The 20,114-nt window shown below is 44.1% G+C and overlaps 1 protein-coding gene across 1 annotated transcript in view; it reads left to right on the forward strand.

The window, feature by feature from the left end:
- The window catches only part of nbr1b (NBR1 autophagy cargo receptor b), a 126,911-nt gene that overhangs the window by 91,393 nt on the left and 15,404 nt on the right, over window positions 1-20,114 (forward strand). The window contains exons 15-18 of the mRNA XM_062050609.1: window positions 5,758-5,862; window positions 5,926-6,081; window positions 6,156-6,338; window positions 19,814-20,006. Of these exons, the coding sequence (XP_061906593.1) occupies window positions 5,758-5,862; window positions 5,926-6,081; window positions 6,156-6,338; window positions 19,814-20,006 (637 nt within the window). The remainder of the gene's footprint in view (window positions 1-5,757; window positions 5,863-5,925; window positions 6,082-6,155; window positions 6,339-19,813; window positions 20,007-20,114) is intronic.

Consider the following 20,114-nt stretch of genomic DNA (forward strand, 5'->3'; position numbering starts at 1 on the left):
TCCATCACTGCCTCTCTAGTCCTTCACTGTAACGTTCCTCATCTACGAATCTTTCATCCTCGCTCAAATTAATGGGGTAATCGTCGCTTTGTCGCTCCGAATCTCTCTCGCTCCATTGTAAACAAAGGAAAATTGTGAGGAATATTACCTCCTGTGACGTCACGCTACTTCCGGTACAGGCAAGGCTTTTTTTTTATCAGCGAGCAAAAGTTGCGAACTTTATCGTCGATTTTCTCTACTAAATCCTTTCAGCAAAAATATGGCAATATCGCGAAATGATCAAGTATGACACATAGAATGGATCTGCTATTCCCGTTTGAATAAAAAAAATTCATTTCAGTAGGCCTTTAAATAACTTTTTCAAATACATTCAATCTTGCACGTGGAAACTTTAAGTGTGGGCTTTAGTTGATATAACACTCCCGTCAGGGGGTGCATTCTACGCCGGGGGTGCATTATCCGGCACAACACCTGGAACCTGTTGCTACAAGGTGTGCGTATGTGTGTGTGGGGGGGGGGGGGGGGGGGGGTTTGGAGGTAGCGGGGGTGTATATTGTAGCGTCCCGGAAGAGTTAGTGCTGCAAAGGGTTCTGGGTATTTGTTCTGTTGTGTTTATATTGTGTTGCTGTGGGGATGTTCTCCCGAAATGTGTTTGTCATTCTTGTTTGGTGTGGATTCACAGTGTGCCGTATATTTCTAACAATGTTAAAGGTTTTTATACTGGCACCCTCAGTGTAACCTGTATCGCTGAAGATCAAGTATGCGTTGCATTCACTTCTGTGTGCGTGCCAAAGCCGCACATATTATGTAACTGAGCCAGCATTTGTTGGATTGGACGAAAAGAGGACATTATAATTCTCGGGAGGGGCACTGAAATTTGGGAGTCTCCCGGGAGGTTTGGCAAGTATGAGAATTAACGGTGTACCGCGGCACCGCCGCTGTTTATAATCGGCGGGCCAGCTCTAGTGTTAATTTGATATCACCTCACGGGCCAAGTGAAATTACACGGCGGGCCAAATTTGGCCCGCAGGCCATAGTTTGACACCCATGTTGTACATGGTCATTGGTATATATTGTATATATGTTATAGACATAATATAATATATCTGTATATATATTATTCTGTACACATATTATGTATATATTCATATATATGTTAGATTTTTTTTATCGCTATATTAGTCTATTTATACCTGCATTGTCCTTTCCATCCTTACACTTTCCATCATTGTAACTGAGCTACTGTGTTGAACAATTTCCCTTGTGGATCATTAAAGAAAACGGAATTTTTGGAAAACCGGCAATTTTTCAAGTTCTTAATTAAACCGACTTGTTTTTTTGTCCTGACTAAGAGGAATGTTTTGACGGTGGAACGGTTGAAGTGGGTTGAAAAATGTGAAAGAAGTCGTCAAATGAAAAAAGGTTGGAAATAAGGTTAGAAAAAAACAGGAATTCCTGGAAATTTGTTGAACGTGGAAAAATGGTAGTTTGAATTTCCAGGATGAGTTGAATGTGTCAAAGGGGGAATGGGTTGAAAAATATGGCAATTGTGGAAGTTTGAAAAATGGATCATTCATTTTGAATGGGGAAAATGTCCCTAAAAACTGGGAATTCTAGGAAATCACAGAATTTTTTTTATAATTGTTGAAAGGGAGCACACAATTCCTGAACAGGCTGAATATTTTGAAGTTGGAACCTTTTGGATCGGATAAAAATGTGGGAATTGTGCAACTTGGGAAAATGTTCCATTCATTTCAATGGGAACATCATGAAAATTTGGGAATTTTGGGAAAAGCAGGATTTTTAAAAAAAATCATTAGGAACATGAATGAGCTGAATTGGTTGGTGTTGGAATTGTTTAAATCGGTCAACAAATGTTAAATTAGTAACAGTTTTTAATTGGAAAATTATATTACGGAATTTTTGGAAAAACGAGAATTTTTCAAGTTCTTAAGCCGACTTCTTTTTTTGTCCTGACTAAGAGGAATGTTTTGACAGTGGAACGGTTGAAGTGGGTTGAAAAATGTGAAAGAAGTCGTCGAATTAAAAAAGGTTGGAAATTAGGTTGGAAAATGACAGGAATTCCTGGAAATTTGTTGAATGTGGAAAAATGGTAGTTTGAATTTCCATGATGTGTTGAATGTGTCGAAGGTGGAATGGGTTGAAAAATGTGGGAATTGGGGAAGTTTGAAAAATGGATCATTCATTTTGAATGGGGTAAATGTCCCTAAAAACTGGGAATTCTAGGAACTCAGGGATTTTTTTTTATAATTGTTGAAAGGGAGCACACAATTCCTGAACAGGCTGAATATTTTGAAGTTTGTACATTTTGAACCGGTTAAAAATGTGGGAATTGTGCAACTTGGAAAAATGTCTCATTCATTTCAAAGGGAACTTCATGAAAATGTGGGAATTTTGGGAAAAGCGGGATTTAAAAAATTAGGAACATGAATGTCCTGAATGAGCTGAATTGGTTGGTGTTGGAATTGTTTAAATCGGTCAACAAATGTTAACTTAGTAACAGTTTTTAATTGAAAAATGATATTACGGAATTTTTGGAAAACCGGGAATTTTTCAAGTTCTTAATTAAACCGACTTGTTTTTTGTCCTGACTAAGACGAATGTTTTGACAGTGGAACGGTTGAAGTAGGTTGAAAAATGTGAAAGAAGTCGTCGAATGAAAAAAGGTTGAAAATAAGGTTGGGAAAAAACAGGAATGACTGGAAACGTGTTGAACGTGGAAAAATGGTAGTTTGAATTTCCAGGATGAGTTGAATGTGTCGAAGCTGGAATGGTCTGAATGGGTTGAAAAATATGGGAATTGTGGATGTTTAAAAAATGGATAATTAATTTTGAATGGTGAAAATGTCCCTAAAACTGGGAATTCCAGGAAATTTGCGATTTTTTTGTATATAATTGTTGAAAGGGAGCACACAATTCCTGAACAGGCTGAATATTTTGAAGTTGGAACCTTTTGGATCGGATAAAAATGTGGGAGTTGCGGAACTTTGAAAAATGCCCCACTCTTTTAAATGTGAATTTCGGGAAAAGAGGAATTTTTTTTGAAAATGCTAAAAAATGGAAATGTTCTGCATGAGTTGAATTGGTTGGTGTTGCAATGTATCAAATCGGTCAAGAAATGTTGAAGTAGTAACAGTTTTAATTGAGAAATGGTATTATGGAATTTCGGGAAAACCAGGAATTTTTCCAGTTCAAAAAACAACTTTGTTTTTATCCTGACTAAGAGGAATGTTTTGACGGTAGAACGCTTGAAGTGGGTTGCAAAATGTGGAAGGAGTAGTCGCCAGAAAAAAGCATGAAAAAAGGATTTCTGGGAATTCATGGAGTTTTTGGAAAAATGTTTGTTTGAATGTCCAGGATGAGTTGAATGTGTTGAAGGTGGAATGGTTTGAATAGGCTGAAAAATGTGGAAATGGCCAAAGTTTGAAAAATTCATTTTTAATGTGAAAAATGTCCTGGGAAATCTGGGAATTTTTGGAATTTGTCAAGGGAAAGCTTGCGATTCACAATTAGGCTGAACAGTTTGAAGTTGGAACGCTTTGAATCGGGTGAAAAATGTGGAAGGTAAACCGTGCCAAAATCTGGAGAACAAGAAGAATAAATAGATGAATGTTGGTGTAGAAAAGCATATGAGTGAATGTTTTGGAGCATTCACACAATAATAATAGTAATAAGAATAATAACAATAATAATAAATAGATTCATTCTGGTGTAGAAAAGCATATGTGTGAATGTTGCAAAACATTCACACAATAATAATAATGATAATAATAAGAAGAAGAATAAATTGATAAATTTTGGTGTAGAAAACCATATGTGTGAATGTTTTGGAGCATTCACACAATAATAATAATGACAATAATAATAATAGTAATAATAACAATAATAAATAGATGAATTTTGGTGTAGAAAAACATATGTGTGAATGTTTTGGAACATTCTCACAATAATAATAATAATAATAAATAGATGAATTTTGGTGTAGAAAAGCATATGAGTGAATGTTTTGGAGCATTCACACAATAATAGGAAGAAGAATAAATAGATGGATTTTGGTGTAGAAAACCATACGTGTGAATGTTTTGGAGCATTCACACAATAATAATAATAGTAATAATAATATTAAGAAGAAGAAGAATAAATAGATGAATTCTGGTGTAGAAAAGCATATGTGTGAATGTTTTGCAACATTCACACAATAATAATAATGATAATAATAAGAATAAATAGATTAATTTTGGTGTAGAAAACCATACGTGTGAATGTTTTGGAACATTCTCACAATAATAATAATAATAATAATAAATAGATTAATTTTGGTGTAGAAAAGCATATGTGTGAATGTTTTGGAGCATTCACACAACGACATACATTGCTGCCTTTACACATGTCAATGTTTACTTTTGTATACGTAAATCCACAGAAAATCGGTACTTTGGAGCAACGTTCACGGACTCTAGTATATGGCTTGTTAGTGTCCCGTGGTTGAGGGGAGAGTTGTTAGATGTTGGATGCTGGAATATCTCGGCTTCACATCGGATGGGCAATATGAGCCCATCAACAAGCGAGAATGCCGTGATCACGCGATGGCAAGAAACAAAAAGTGCACTTCAAGATGGGCAATATTTATTGAAGTTACATTTTTGCTTACAGAAATGCGTCCATCTTATTTGTTGCGTGTTTATTTATGTAGAATAACTGAAAGTGGATTTGCTCACCCTAACCCTACAGCACCGGATGGATTCTTTCACCGTTTATTGTGAAGTTTCCACTTGCTCACTACGAGAAAGCCGCTGGCTGTTAAGTTGAAAACTACCATTAACCCATGCTACAGTAGCTTAGCTTAATTTAGAGAGGCACTTTTAAACACGGTTGTAGCTAAGCAGAGAGGAGCTTTCGCTAGCTTCTAAGCTAAGTGGCTAACAGAAGTCAACAACGTAAACAGATGAGATTAGTGATAAAGTCTCTGCAAGGAGAGAGATATGTTGTCAAGTCAATTGGTTTATGTGTAAATAAAGCTGTAGTCACTCACCAATCACCAAATAAAGCATTGCGCCACTCGGGAGTCGAGAAGCCGCCATAGTCTTTTGAAAAGTTTGTCAGAGAAGCCTCCGTAAACACACAAGGGGCAGGTTGAGCTAAGATGATGCTCTGGGCTTCGCAGAGAAGATACAGGTATGGCTGTATTGTCCGAAATATACACTGCTTTCTAAGATATACCGGTATGAACTATAATACAGGTATGGCAGTATTGTCTGAAATATACACTGCTTTCTAATATATACCGGTATGAACTATAATACAGGTATGGCGGTATTGTCTGAAATATACACTGCTTTCTAAGATATACCGATATGAACTATAATACAGGTATGGCGGTGTAGTCTGAAATATACACTGCTTTCGAAGATATACCGGTATGAACTATAATACAGGTATGGCGATATTGTCTGAAATATACACTGCTTTTTAAGATATACCGGTATGAACTATAATACAGGTATGGCGGTATTGTCTGAAATATACATTGCTTTTTAAGATTTACCGGTATGAACTATAATACAGGTATGGCGGTATCGTCTGAAATATACATTGCTTTCTAAGATATACCAGTATGAACTATAATACAGGTATACTGCCCAGCCCTAATTTGATGTTATTGATAAGCTATTGTTTACCCCTACTTTATACCTTTGTTGTGTACTTATCACCGAGGGATATTTCCCTCTCTTTTAGACGGGACTCCTTGCATCTCACCTCTTCCTCAAGATGGCTACCTGCAGGACAAAGTCTGCCCTTCCCTGGGGCTGATCCAAGAAGAGACGGAGATGAGCATCATGGGTGTGTTGCAAGACTCTTCTTCATCCTGAGCTGTTTTTCATGGTTCTTCTTGTGTGTGCTCAGATGTCCCTGGTGAGGTGGCTGCTGGTGTGGAGGACAGCGGTGTGCCAGCACAAGAGGAGGGCGAGGAGGACATCAGTGGCACTCAGTTTGTCTGTGAGACGGTGATTCGCTCCATGGCCTTGGAGGAGGCCCCTGATGGCCCACCGATGAGAGCAGGTCTCCTTAAAGAAGTGTGCAAGCTGTACAGTCCATAGCACATCCTGCATCATCCTTCTGTGTACTTGTGGCAGTGCTACGGAGCAGCCATGACCTTCTGGACAGTGACACTGGGGGCAGCGGCCAAAAGTCATCCCTGCCGTCCCCTCTTAAAGCCTACTTACCTGCTCCCCAGTCTACAGCCCAGGTGGCCGGTCCCAGCTCAGTGCCAGTACCACTCCACACTCCAACCACCCCTCTGGAGTGCAGCACAATAGGTCAGTGCTTGATCGCAAATTTGTCCCTCAATTATTCTCAACCCATATTGTGATATAATGACCAAATACTGTAGTTACAGTCGATCCAAAGTGACAGAATGCTGTGCTTACAGTCAATAGTGACCAAATACTGTAGTTACAATCAATCCAAATTGACAAACTACTGTAGTTACAGTCAATCCAAAGTAACAAAATTCTGTAATTACAGACGATCTAAAGTGACAGAATACTGTAGTTGCAGTCGATTCAAAGTGACAGAATACTGTACTTACAGTCAATTCATCAGGACCAAATACTGTAGTTACAGTCAATCCAAAGTGACAAACTACTGTAGTTACAGTCAATCCAAGGTAACAAAATACTGTAATTACAGTAGATCCAAAGTGACAGAATACTGTAGTTACAGTTTATCCAAAGTGACAGAATACTGTAGGTACAGTCAATTCATAGTGACCAAATACTGTAGTTACAGTCAATCCAAAGTAACAAATTACTGTAGTTACAGTCAATCTACAGTGACATAATACTGTAATTACAGTCGATCCAAAGTGACAGAATACTGTAGTTACAGTCGATTCAAAGTGACAGAATACTGTACTTACAGTCAATTCATCAGGACCAAATACTGTAGTTACAGTCAATCCAAAGTGACAAACTACTGTAGTTACAGTCAATCCAAGGTAACAAAATACTGTAATTACAGTAGATCCAAAGTGACAGAATACTGTAGTTACAGTCGATTCAAAGTGACAGAATACTGTACTTACAATCAATTCATCAGGACCAAATACTGTATTTACAGTCAATCCAAAGTGACAAACTACTGTAGTTACAGTCAATCCAAGGTAACAAAATACTGTAATTACAGTAGATCCAAAGTGACAGAATACTGTAGTTACAGTTTATCCAAAGTGACAGAATACTGTAGGTACAGTCAATTCATAGTGACCAAATACTGTAGTTACAGTCAATCCAAAGTAACAAATGACTGTAGTTACAGTCAATCTACAGTGACATAATACTGTAGTTACAGTCGATCCAAAGTAACAGAATACAGTCGATCTAAAGTGATACAATACTGTAGTAACAGTCGATCCAAAGTGACAGAATACTGTAGTTACAGTCGATCCAAAGTGACAGATTACTGTACTTACAGTCGATTCAAAGTGACAATATACTGTAGTTACAGTCAATCTACAGTGACAAAATACTGTCGTTACACTCAATCTACAGTGACAGAATATTGTAGCTACAGTCGATCCAAAGTGACCAGCTACTGTAGTTACAGTCGATCCAAAGTGACAAAATACTCTAGTTTGTCGATCCAAAGTAACAGAATACTATTGTAACAGTCAATTCAAAGTGACAGAATACCGTAGTTAGTCGATCCAAAGTGACAGAATACTGTAGTTAGTCGATCCAAAGTGACAGAATACTGTAGTTACAGTCGATTCATAGTGACAGAATACTGTAGTTACAGTCAATCCAAAGTGACACAATACTGTAGTTACAGTCAATCTACGGTGACCAAAGACTGTAGTTACAGTCAATCCAAAGTGACAGAATACTGTAGTTACAGCCGATCTACAGTGACCAAATACTGTAGTTACAGTCTATCCAAAGTGACGGAATACTGTTGTTACAGTCGCTCTACAGTGACAGAATACTGTAGTTACAGTCAATCTAAAGTGTCCAAATACTGTAGTTACAATTGATCTACAGTGACAGAATATTGTACTTACAGTTAATCCAAAGTGACAGAATACTGTCGTTACAGTCAATCCAAAGTGACAAAATTCTGTACTTACAGTCAATTCATAGTGACCAAATACTGTAGTTACAGTCAATCCAAAGTAACAAAATACTGTAATTACAGTTGATCCAAAGTGACAGAATACTGTAGTTACAGTCAATCTACAGTGACAGAATACTGTAGTTACAGTCGATCCAAAGTGACAGAATACTGTAGTTACAGTCAATCTACAGTGACCAAAGACTGTAGTTATAGAGTCGATCCAAAGTGACAGAATACTGTACTTACAGTCGATCTACAGTGACAGAATACTGTAGTTACAGTCAATCCACAGTGACAGAATACTGTAGTTACAGTCAATCGACAGTGATCTAATGCTGTAGTTACAATCGATGGTGGGTGGGCTCGTGGGGGCCCGGTTGCTGGTGGGGCGGGGGCAGTCTTCCCGTTCGATTGCGGGGAGTGTCTGGGCCCCTCGGGCGGGGCGTCCCGCCTTTCTGCCCGTGTGGAGTGTGGTCTCTCGCTGGCTTGAGGGCTGACTGTCCCCTGCTTCTCCCGTGTCTTGTCCTGTGCCGGGCGCATCTGTCTGCGGCCTGCTGCTTGCTCTTCCGGGCGGCACGGTGGGCCGGGCTCTGGGGTTCCTGTCGCTGGCCGGCCTGGCTGCGTGGGGCCGGTGGTCCCTTGTTCCCTGGGCGCCACACCTGCTGTTTGTGGGTTGGGCTCTCTGGGTGGCTGGGGCCGTACTCTGGCTCCCACACACACTGGGAGTCAAATATATTGTACATACAAATAGGGATGATGTTCGTTAAGAAATGTGAGTACATTGATAAATACTTCAATAAAGTACAACCCAACTCAGCTTTGCTCCTGCTGCCTTTTTAAAACAGCGTCCATGCATGCTAGCATATGTTTTAAGCTAGCGTATGTTTTACCATGTATGAGCCCAAAAATAGGCTGCGCCTTATTTATGCGTTAAATACAGAAATAGCACCCGTAACTGACACAGAGCCTTTTAATACGGTGCGCCCTATGGTCGCGAAAATACGGTATAGTGGTTTCGATAACGGGAACCGGTTCTCAAAAAATGATTCAAATCCATGGAATCGGTTCTTTTCTTATCGAAGCATCGGGAGAACCGGTTTTCGAACATCATCCCTAGATAAAAATACACATATACTCACATACACACCGTTATTCATACATACATAGGTACCTACGCTCCCACATACATACACAAATACAGTACATACCTACATACTCAAAGTTCGTACATCCACACGCACATTAACTGTACAAAAATACATATACACATACTGTACATATACATTCAGTCTACAAAAATACATATACACATACTGTACATATACATTCACTGTACAAACATACATATACACATACTGTACATATACATTCACTGTACACACATACCTATACACATACAGTACATATACATTCACTGTACAAACATACATACACACATACTGTACATATACATTCACTGTACACACATTTATATACACATACATGTACATATACATATACATTCACTGTACAAACATACATATATACATACTGTATATATACATACACTGTACAAACATACATACACACATACTGTATATATACATTCACTGTACAAACATACATATACACATACTGTACATATACAAGTACATATACATACATACACTCATGCACATAATAACGTTTCATGAAACATAAATTAACGTTGTTGCCCTAGGGTAAACTGGGTAACACATGGCACGCTAACAAAGTATAACCTATTGTTACTATAACAATCTACAAGATTAATATAGCTGGCTTCTCTTTCTTCCCCTCCATTTTTCTGCTTTCTTTTACATATATGTATTGTTGCATTTGAACAACTGTATTGTTGATAATAGAGGTAAATTATTGGTATTGTTCATTATCAATAGCGCTATTTATGTTGGTATTTGTAATGCTCCATTTGTAGTGTAATAATGTTCATTGTCATTTCTGTATTATTATTTATTTCGCTAACTGCTTCTTTGCTATCACTTTTACCATCATATTTGTACATATCGTATTTGCTGATGTTGCCCTATTGTGGTTGTTGTTATTGTTGTGTTTGTGTCATGAACAGAACAGGACTCTGAACACAGATGCAGGATTTTCAGAAACAGATATTTATCCTGAACAGGGAAGGGGTCCAAAACGGGAGAAACAAAAACAGGCTATCAAACCAGACCTAAGCTGACCACTAAACTTACTAAAAATATCACAAAAAAAAAATGTTCCGTTTACGGAGGGAAAAAGGGCTATGAACAAAAACTACTAAGTAGAACAAAAAGCACTCCAACGGAGGTAATGCTGGAAGCTAATCTTACCTGAGAAAACTTACAAACCAAAACATTCAGTGGATCCAAAAAGGTACACAATACGTGGCTATGGCTGTGGACAATACTATGGCAAAGGAACGCTGGAGGTACGCACAAGAAGATACGAAACACTCTGGCACAGGACAGGAGGAGGACGAGACATTTATACACATGAGAGAGGGTGACACAGGTGGGCACAATCAGGCAATCAGGAAAGACATCAGACCAGTGAAACAGGAGAAAGGGCAAGTGATCTGAAACGAGAGGGAGAGTCAGCATTTCAAAATAAAACGGGAAATGACAAAACAACATGAAACCAGACGAAACCCAGACAAGACTTCACCCAGGTGTGACAGAACCCCCCGCCCTATCTAGGACCGACTCCTGATGGCCCAGGGACCTCAGGGTGGAATCTATAGAAGTCCTGGATCAGGGAGGGGTCATCAATGTTCCGTTGGGGTACCCACTGTCTTTCTTCGGGACCGTACCCCTCCCAATCCACCAAAAACTGTCTTTCTCGACCTCTGTTGTGTACCGCTGACAGTCTCTTGACCCGGTACAGAAGGCCTCCATCTGCCGCTTCCAGCGGCGGGGGGGGGGGGGGGGTTTGGTGGCTGGGACCATAGGGTTCTCTTTGGCAGGCTTGACTTGGCTGACGTTGAAGGTAGGGTGGACACGGAGCGACCTGGGTAGACGTAGGCGTACTGCTGCAGGACCAATGACCTTAGCGATGGGGTAGGGGCCCACGAATCTTGGCGCCAATTTTTTGGAGGGGACCTTGAGGTGCAGGTCTTTGGCGGATAGCCATACTCTCTGTCCTGGCCGGGAATCAGGTGCTGGGCGGCGCTTTCGATCGGCTGATTTCTTGACCCGATCTCCTTGGCGAGCGAGCACTTGTCGGGCCGCGAGTCAGATGTGACGGCATCGGCTGAGGGTACGGAAACCTCTGGCTCTGAGTCTGGGAACACTGGCGGTTGGTAGCCGTAGACACACTTGAAGGGGGAGAAGCCAGTGGCAGAGTTGGTGAAGGAGTTATGGGCGTATTCCACCCAGACCAGGTGGCAGCTCCACGTTGTTGGGTTCTGGGACACGAGGCATCGGAGGCCAGTTAACAGTTGTTGGTTGAGGCGCTCGGTCTGGCCGTTCGCCTCCGGGTGATATCCTGACGTCAGGCTGGCTGTAGCTCCGATGAGCTTGCAGAACTCCCTCCAGAACCGGGCCATGAATTGGTGCCCCCGGTCTGACTATAATTGATAGCTGTGGTCTTACACAAATAATAAATGAACCCATGCATCGCAACGGTAATACGATAGATCTTGTGCTTGTCAGGGGGGTCACCACCTCCAGTTATGATACTCATGTATACTAAAGTAATGTCCGATCATTACCTCATAAAATTCGAAGTTCTGACTCATTGTCAACAAGTTAATAATAATAATAACTGCTTTAGCAACCGCAACATTAATACTGCCACAACGATGACTCTTGCTGGCCTACTGCTTTCGGTAATGGCACCATTCCCAAATTATGTGGGCTCTATTGATAACCTTACTAACAACTTTAACGACGCCCTGCGCGAAACCATTGATAGTATAGCACCGCTAAAGCTAAAAAAGGACCCCTAAAAGGCGTAACCCATGGTTTACAGAAGAAACTAGAGCTCTTAAATTATCATGTAGAAAGCTGGAACGCAAATGGCGCGCGACTCAACTTGAGGTTTTCCATCAAGCATGGAGTGATAGTTTAATAATTTATAAACGCATGCTTACCTTAGCTAAAGCTAAATACTACTCAAATCTCATCCGCCTCAACAAAAATTATCCTAAATATTTGTTCAGTACAGTAGCATTGCTAACCCAACAAGGGACTCCTCCCAGTAGCTCCACCCACTCGGCAGATGACTTTATGAATTTCTTTAATAAGAAAATTGAACTCATTAGAAACGAGATTAAAGACTACGCATCCCAGCTACAACTGGGTTCTATTAACACAGATACGACTGTATATACGACGGATATTGCCCTCCAAAATAGTCTCTCTCTTTTTGATGAAATAACATTAGAGGAATTGCTATGGCGTGTAAATGGGATAAAACAAACAACATGTTTACTTGACCCACTTCCTGGGAAACTTATCAAGGAGCTTTTTGTAATATTAGGTCCATCAGTGCTAAATATTATAAACTTATCACTTTCCTCTGGAACTGTTCCCTTAGCATTCAAAAAAGCGGTTATTCATCCTCTGCTCAAAAGACCTAACCTCGATCCTGACCTCATGGTAAACTACCGGCCGGTGTGCCACCCTCCGTTTATTTCGAAAATCCTCAAAACAATTGTTGCACAGCAGCTAAATGAACACTTAGCGTCTAACAATCTCTGTGAACCCTTTCAATCCGGTTTCAGGGCAAATCACTCTACAGAGACAGCCCTCGCAAAAATGACTAATGATCTATTGCTAACGATGGATTCTGATGCGTCATCTATGTTGCTGCTTCGTGATCTTAGCGCTGCTTTCGATACCGTAGCCGTATCCAAAGCATAATATTTTATTAGAGCATATCAAAACACGTATTGGTATGTCAGACTTAGCCTTGTCTTGATTTAACTCTTATCTTACTAACAGGATGCAGTGTGTCTCCCATAACAATGGGACCTCAGACTATGTTATGATAACGTGTGGAGTTCCCCGGGGTTCGGTTCTTGGCCCTGCACTCTTCAGCATCTACATGCTGCCGCCAGGTGACATCATACGCAAATACGGTGTTAGCTTTCACTGTTATGCTGATGACACCCAACTCTACATGCCCCTAAAGCTGACCAACACGCCGGATTGTAGTCAGCTGGAGGCGTGTCTTAATGAAATTAAACAATGGATGTCCGCTAACTTTTTGCAACTCAACGCTAAGAAAACGGAAATGCTGATTATCGGTCCTGCTAGACACAGACACCTATTTATTAATACCACCTTAACATTTGACAACCAATTACACAAGGTGACTCGGTAAAGAATCTGGGTATTATCTTCGACTCAACTCTCTCGTTTGAGTCACACATCAGAAGTGTTACTAAAACGGCCTTCTTTCATCTCCGTAATATCGCTAAAATTTGTTCCATTTTGTCCAGTAGCGACGCTGAGATAATTTTTCAAGCGTTCGTTACGTCTCGTCTCGATTACTGTAACGTATTATGTTCGGGTCTCCCTATGTCTAGCATTAAAAGATTACAGTTGGTACAAAATGCGGCTGCTTTACTTTTGACAAGAACAAGAAAGTTTGATCATATTACGCCTATACTGTCTCACCTGCACTGGCTTCCTGTGCACTTAAGATGTGACTTTAAGGTTTTACTACTTACGTATAAAATACTACACGGTCTAGCTCCATCCTATCTTGCTGATTGTATTATACCATATGTCCCGGCAAGAAATCTGCGTTCAAAGAACTCCAGCTTATTAGTGATTCCCAGAGCCCAAAAAAAGTATGCGGGCTATAGAGCGTTTTCTATTCGGGCTCCAGTACTCTGGAATGCCCTCCCGGTAACAGTTAGAGATGCTACCTCAGTAGAAACATTTAAGTCCCATCTTAAAACTCATTTGTATACTCTAGCCTTTAAATAGACCCCCCTTTACACCAGTTGATCTGCAGTTTCTTTTCTTTTCTGCCCCCCTCTCCTTCGTGGAGGGGGGGGGCACAGGTTCGGTGGCCACGGATGAAGCGCTGGCTGTCCAAAGTCGGGACCTGGGGTGGACCGCTCGCCTGTGCATCGGTTGGGGACATCTCTGCACTGCTGACCTGTCTCCGCTCGGGATGGTCTCCTGCTGGCCACACTATGAACTGGACTCTCACTATTATGTTGGATCCACTATGGACTGGACTCTCACAATATTATGCTAGATCCACTCGACGTCCATTGCACCAGTCGCCTGCGGTCCTCTCCAAGGTTTCTCACTGTCCCATAGGGTTGAATTTTTCCTTGCCCTGATGTGAAATCTGAACCGAGGATGTCGTTGTGGCTTGTGCAGCCCTTTGAGACACTTGTGATTTAGGGCTATATAAATAAACATTGATTGATTGATTGATTCATTGATACAATGTCTGTGGGAAATCCATGAATTCTAAAAACATGTTGCATCAATATCTGAGCAGTCTCCTTGGCTGTGGGCAACTTTGGCAAGGCAATAAAATGTGTCATCTTGGAAAATCGGTCGACCACAGTGTTACCTCTTGAGACCGGGAGGCCTGTGACGAAGTCCATAGAGATGTTTGACCACGGTCTGGAGGGGATAGGCAGAGGCTGTAGAAGTCCAACACGTGATCCGGAGGATGTTTTGTTGCGAGCGCAGACCGGACACGCCTCGATGTATTCCCTGACCCCCGCCTCCATGGATGGCCACCAGAACCGCTGTGAGATGGCAAACATAGTTCTCCGGATGTTACGTCTTCGACGCATGGCTGCGATTGTCGTGTTCCTTCCAAGGCAGAAAACAAGCAGGAGCGGCGTGCAGGTAAGATTTAAGGTTATTTAATTATTTTAAGGCAGGATCAAAAATACAAACTGAGGATACTAGCAAGCATGGAGCTAAAAAAACACAAAATGTCACCAAGGGGGAAAAACAAAGAATACTAGTGTGAACAAACTTACTACATGCAGCGAGGAGAAAAAACAGGAGAACGTAAATGTTGCCTATAGCAAACATTGACCCAGCCACTACTGCTGGGTGACAGGAAACTATAAAGGGGAGTGATTAACCAAAACACCTGGTGGGAACACTAATTGCAAAACTAAGACAGGTGGGGAAAATCAGGGCCCATGGAAACCAATAGTAACCAGGGAAAGAGGGTGCACCCAGGAAACAGACTAACACAGAAACATTACCAAAACATACATCATGCCGTGACCCGGGTAACGGATCATGACACCGGACCCCCTTAAGGGACGGATCCCAGACGTCCCAAACTAAAAACCCCTCCCCTAAAAAAAAGCCCCAGAATAAGTCAAAAGTCACGGGAGGATGGAGGGAGGTCTTGGTAGTGGGCCGCCAGGCCATATGTCCCCGAAGCCACCGGGGACAAGTCAGGTGGCGGCGGCGAGTAGATTGTCGCCGCCATTGTCGAGGCGGGTGACCTCGGAGCGGCCATGTCTGTGGCCGTTGAGGAGGCGGACGAGACTGGCGCCAGAACCTCAGCAGTCTTTGAGTCTTGCACCCAAGTACTGGGCGTCGCTGCTGTTGGCGCCAAAGGCGTCCATGAAAAGTCCAGAGACGAGGAGGTGGGCGGCGCCGTGGTGTGGCCCGCCGGACACGAGGAGGTGGGCGGCGCCGAGGTGCGGCCCGCCGGACACGAGGAGGTGGGCGGCGCCGTGGTGCGGCCCGCCGACACGAGGAGGTGGGCATGTCGTTGGCGAGGCAGGCGTGGTAGGCGAGGCAGGCGTGGTAGGCGAGGCAGGCGTGGTAGGCGAGGCAGGCGTGGAAGCCGCGGGAGGCGTCGTCGCCGTGGAAACAGGAAGCGTCGTCGCCATGGAATCAGGAGGCGTCGCCATGGAAGCAGGAGGCGTCGCCATGGAAGCAGGAGGCGACGACGTGGGCGGAGCCAGAGGCGGAGCAGGGGCTCGTCTGTCGGCGTGGGTGGAGCCAGAGGCGGAGTAGGCGGCTCGTCTGTGGGCGGAGCCAGAGGCGGAGCAGGCGGCTCGTCTGTCGGCGTGGGCGGAGCAGGCGGATCGTCTGTCGGCGTGGGCGGAGCCAGAGGCGGAGCAGGCGGCTCGTCTGTGGGCGGAGCCAGAGGCGGAGCAGGCGGCTCGTCTGTCGGCGTGAGCGGAGCCAGAGGTGGAGCAGGCGGCTCGTCTGTCGGCGTGGGTGGAGCCAGAGGCGGAGCAGGCGGCTCGTCTGTCGGCGTGGGCGGAGCCAGAGGCGGAGCGGGCGGCTCATCTGTCGGCATGGGCGGAGCCAGAGGCGGGGCAAGCGGCTCGTCTTTCGGCGTGGGCGGAGCCAGAGGCGGAGCAGGCGGCTCGTCTGTCGGCGTGGGTGGAGCCAGAGGCGGAGCAGGCGGCTCGTCTGTCGGCGTGGGCGGAGCCAGAGGCGGAGCGGGCGGCTCATCTGTCGGCATGGGCGGAGCCAGAGGCGGAGCCAGAGGCGGAGCAAGCGGCTCGTCTTTCGGCGTGGGCGGAGCCAGAGGCGGAGCAGGCGGCTCGTCTGTCGACGTGGGCGTAGTCAGGGGCGAATCAGGCAACGGAATATCTGCGGATGGTGGATGTCTCAGCTGGACTGCTGGGTTGGCCGTAGGGAGGATCATCACCTGCAGCGCGGTGAGTATACTTCCCAGCTGTCTCTCCAAAGCATCAAGGCGGGCGTCTTGGCGTTCCGCCATGGCGTTGACGCAAGCCCCAAGAACGCCAAACTGTTCCTCCTGTTGTCCAAATCGTTTGGCCTGTTGGTGCAATGCCCTTTTTTCTGGGTCGGTCTCTGCGGGGTCACGTGTGCTTTGCAGCGCTGGAGCAGGAGGTGGAGAGGATGGCGTTTGCAGGACCACCAGGGTTTTATGGTGGCGTCAGAGTGGCATGCGTCCGGGGTGTCGGCATGGGAGGAACCAGAGGAGCAGGCGGCTCAGACGTGACAGGCGGGGCCAGAGCGGTAGGTGGCCGCAGGACAGAACAGGACTGTTCCTCCCTCTCCAGTTCCTTCAGCACCCCTTGGTACCATTCGTCCACCCACTCTGCGCAGTACTTCTCTGGCGGGTCCAACTTGCTTTGCTGCACTGGAGCAGGAAGTAGGGCCGAAGCAGACAGCGCCCCCGCTGGAGGAGAGGCAGGCAGCAACCTCAGTGGAATGAGGTTTGCTTGCCCCGCTGACACGCTACCAGCACTGCCCCCCCCCCCCCCACCCCCCCAGGAAGCAGATTCCAGATGCTAGATGGAGCTGGTTGGGGGAGCGCTTGTGCGGGTTTGGCGGGAGCAGAGGGCACGGGCGGGTGGGCTCTAGGAAGCCTGGGAGCTGGCCTTGTGCGTGTGCGCCGCTGGCGCCTTTCTGGACAATTGCCTGTAGGTGGTGTCTGAGGGGAGGAGGACGAGAAGCCGCACGGGAAGAGCCTGGCAGACAACGTTGAGGGCAAAGTGTCCGTCTGGTACCCCTTCTGCGCCTGCTCTGAGCTGGCCCGCCGCCCGAGCCTTCGCGTACCAGGTGGGGTGGACGACGTCCTTGTGGCTTGAGAGTGGGGGAGGAAGCGGGTCTCTGCTTCCGTCAACTTAGCCATTAGCTGCCCCCATGCTACCATGGCGTCGGCCGGAAGGTCTTCTTCGGACAGCTCGGCTTCGTCCTCGTATTCCCACGGCTGGGTGTCCGCTTGGAGATCCAGGAGGATACCTTGTTTGTCCATGTTGGACAGGAACACTTCGTCTGGCTGGGTCAATCTGTTACGTCTTCGACGCATGGCTGCGATTGTCGTGTTCCTTCCAAGGCAGAAAACAAGCAGGAGCGGCGTGCAGGTAAGATTTAAGGTTTTTTAATTATTTTAAGGCAGGATCAAAAATACAAACTGAGGATACTAGCAAGCATGGAGCTAAAAAAACACAAAATGTCACCAAGGGGGAAAAACAAAGAATGCTAGTGTGAACAAACTTACTACATGCAGCGAGGAGAAAAAACAGGATAACGTAAATGTTGCCTATAGCAAACATTGACCCAGCCACTACTGCTGGGTGACAAGAAACTATAAAGGGGAGTGATTAACCAAAACACCTGGTGGGAACACTAATTGCAAAACTAAGATAGGTGAGGAGAATCAGTCCCCATGGAAACCAACAGTAACCAGGGAAAGAGGGTGCACCCAGGAAACAGACTAACACAGAAACATTACCAAAACATACATCATGCCATGACCCGGGTAACGGATCATGACACCGGACCCCCGGATGGCAGGTAAGCAGCAAGGTGTGACCCCAATGGATCTGTAGTTACATTCGATCCAAAGTGACAGAATACTGTAGTTACAGTCGAGCTACAGTGACAGAATACTGTAGTTACAGTCGATTCAAAGTGACAGAATACTGTCAATCCAAAAGGGGAAAAATACTGTATTTACAGTCGATCCAAAATGACAGAATACTGTAGTTACAGTCGATCCAAAATGACAGAATACTGTAGTTACAGTCGATCCAAAGTGATGGAATACTGTAGCTACAGTCGATCCAAAGTGTCCAAATAATATAGTTACCGTATTTTCCGCACTATAAGGCGCACCTAAAAACCTCCAATTTTCTCAAAAGCTGACAGTGCGCCTTATAATCCGATGCGCCTTATATATGGACCAATATTGAGCCACAACAGGTCTTGCAACCCCAGCCTCTACTGTAGCGTCTATTCTATGCGCCTTATAATGCGGTGCGCCTTATGTATGAACAAAGTTTTAAAATAGGCCATTCATTGAAGGTGCGCCTTATAATCCGGTGCGCCTTATAGTGCGGAAAATACGGTACAGTCGATCTACAGTGACATAATACTGTAGTTACAGTTGATCCAAAGTAACAGAATACTGTATTTACAGTCAATCTACAGTGACAGAATACTGTAGTTACAGTCGATCCAAAGTGACAGAATACAGTCGATCCAAAGTTACAAAATACTGTAGTTACAGTCGATCCAAAGTGACAGAGTACTGTAGTTACAGTCAATCCACAGTGACAGAATACTGTAGTTAGTCGATCCAAAGTGACAAACTACTGTAGTTACAGTCTATCCAAAGTGACAATATACTGTAGTTACAGTCAATGTACAGTGACAAAATACTGTAGTTACAGTCGATCCAAAGTAACTGAATACTGTCGATCCAAAGTTACAAAATACTGTAGTTACAGTTGATCCAAAGTGACAAACTACTGTAGTTACAGTCTATCCAAAGTGACTGAATACTGTAGTTACAGTCAATCTACAGTGACAAAATACTGTAGTTACAGTCAATCTACAGTTACAGAATATTGTAGGTACAGTCGATCCAAAGTGACCAGATACTGTAGTTACAGTCGATCCAAAGTGACAAAATACTGTAGTTACAGTCGATCCAAAGTGACAACATAGGTGGCAAAATGATCGCCTAGATAAATGAATCTATGTCCTCCCAAAATTGAATAAGAAGCATTTAATGCATTGGTGAAAAAGTGAAATTTGTCCCTCAATCTTTATACTTTGTCCTAGAATGCTGAGATCTGCTCACATTGCTGATCCTGCCTAGATGAAGGCTTGTTTGTAGAATGGTGAATAAAACATGACTGTGAGACAAACGTGTCCAAAGTGAACACTCTCCACATGCGCATGTTCAAAGTGGACGAGCCAGCTAAAGTCATGCGTATAATTTTTGTTTCCTGTGTTGAACGCAGCTGAAGGCGAGGGTCCGACACGCAGTGTGCCGCCCACAAGAAGGCAAAGTGAGAAAGAAGCAGCTGTCAACAAAGGCGGGGGAAAAGAGGAAGGAAGGAGGAGTCGCTCATCTTCCACCTCCTCTGAGGATTACATCATCATCCTTCCTGACTGCTTTGACACCAGCCGGCCACTAGGGGAGTCCATGTACAGGTACAGGTTCCTAAAACCAAGGTCATGATGCAAAACTGTTGGTGTTGGCCTTGATGTTGAGAGTGTCGGGGGAATTTGGTGTCAGCCGTGGGAAGGATGCACATTTGG

This window comes from Entelurus aequoreus, linkage group LG06, assembly GCF_033978785.1.
Source record: "Entelurus aequoreus isolate RoL-2023_Sb linkage group LG06, RoL_Eaeq_v1.1, whole genome shotgun sequence".
Classification (NCBI taxonomy): domain Eukaryota; kingdom Metazoa; phylum Chordata; class Actinopteri; order Syngnathiformes; family Syngnathidae; genus Entelurus; species Entelurus aequoreus.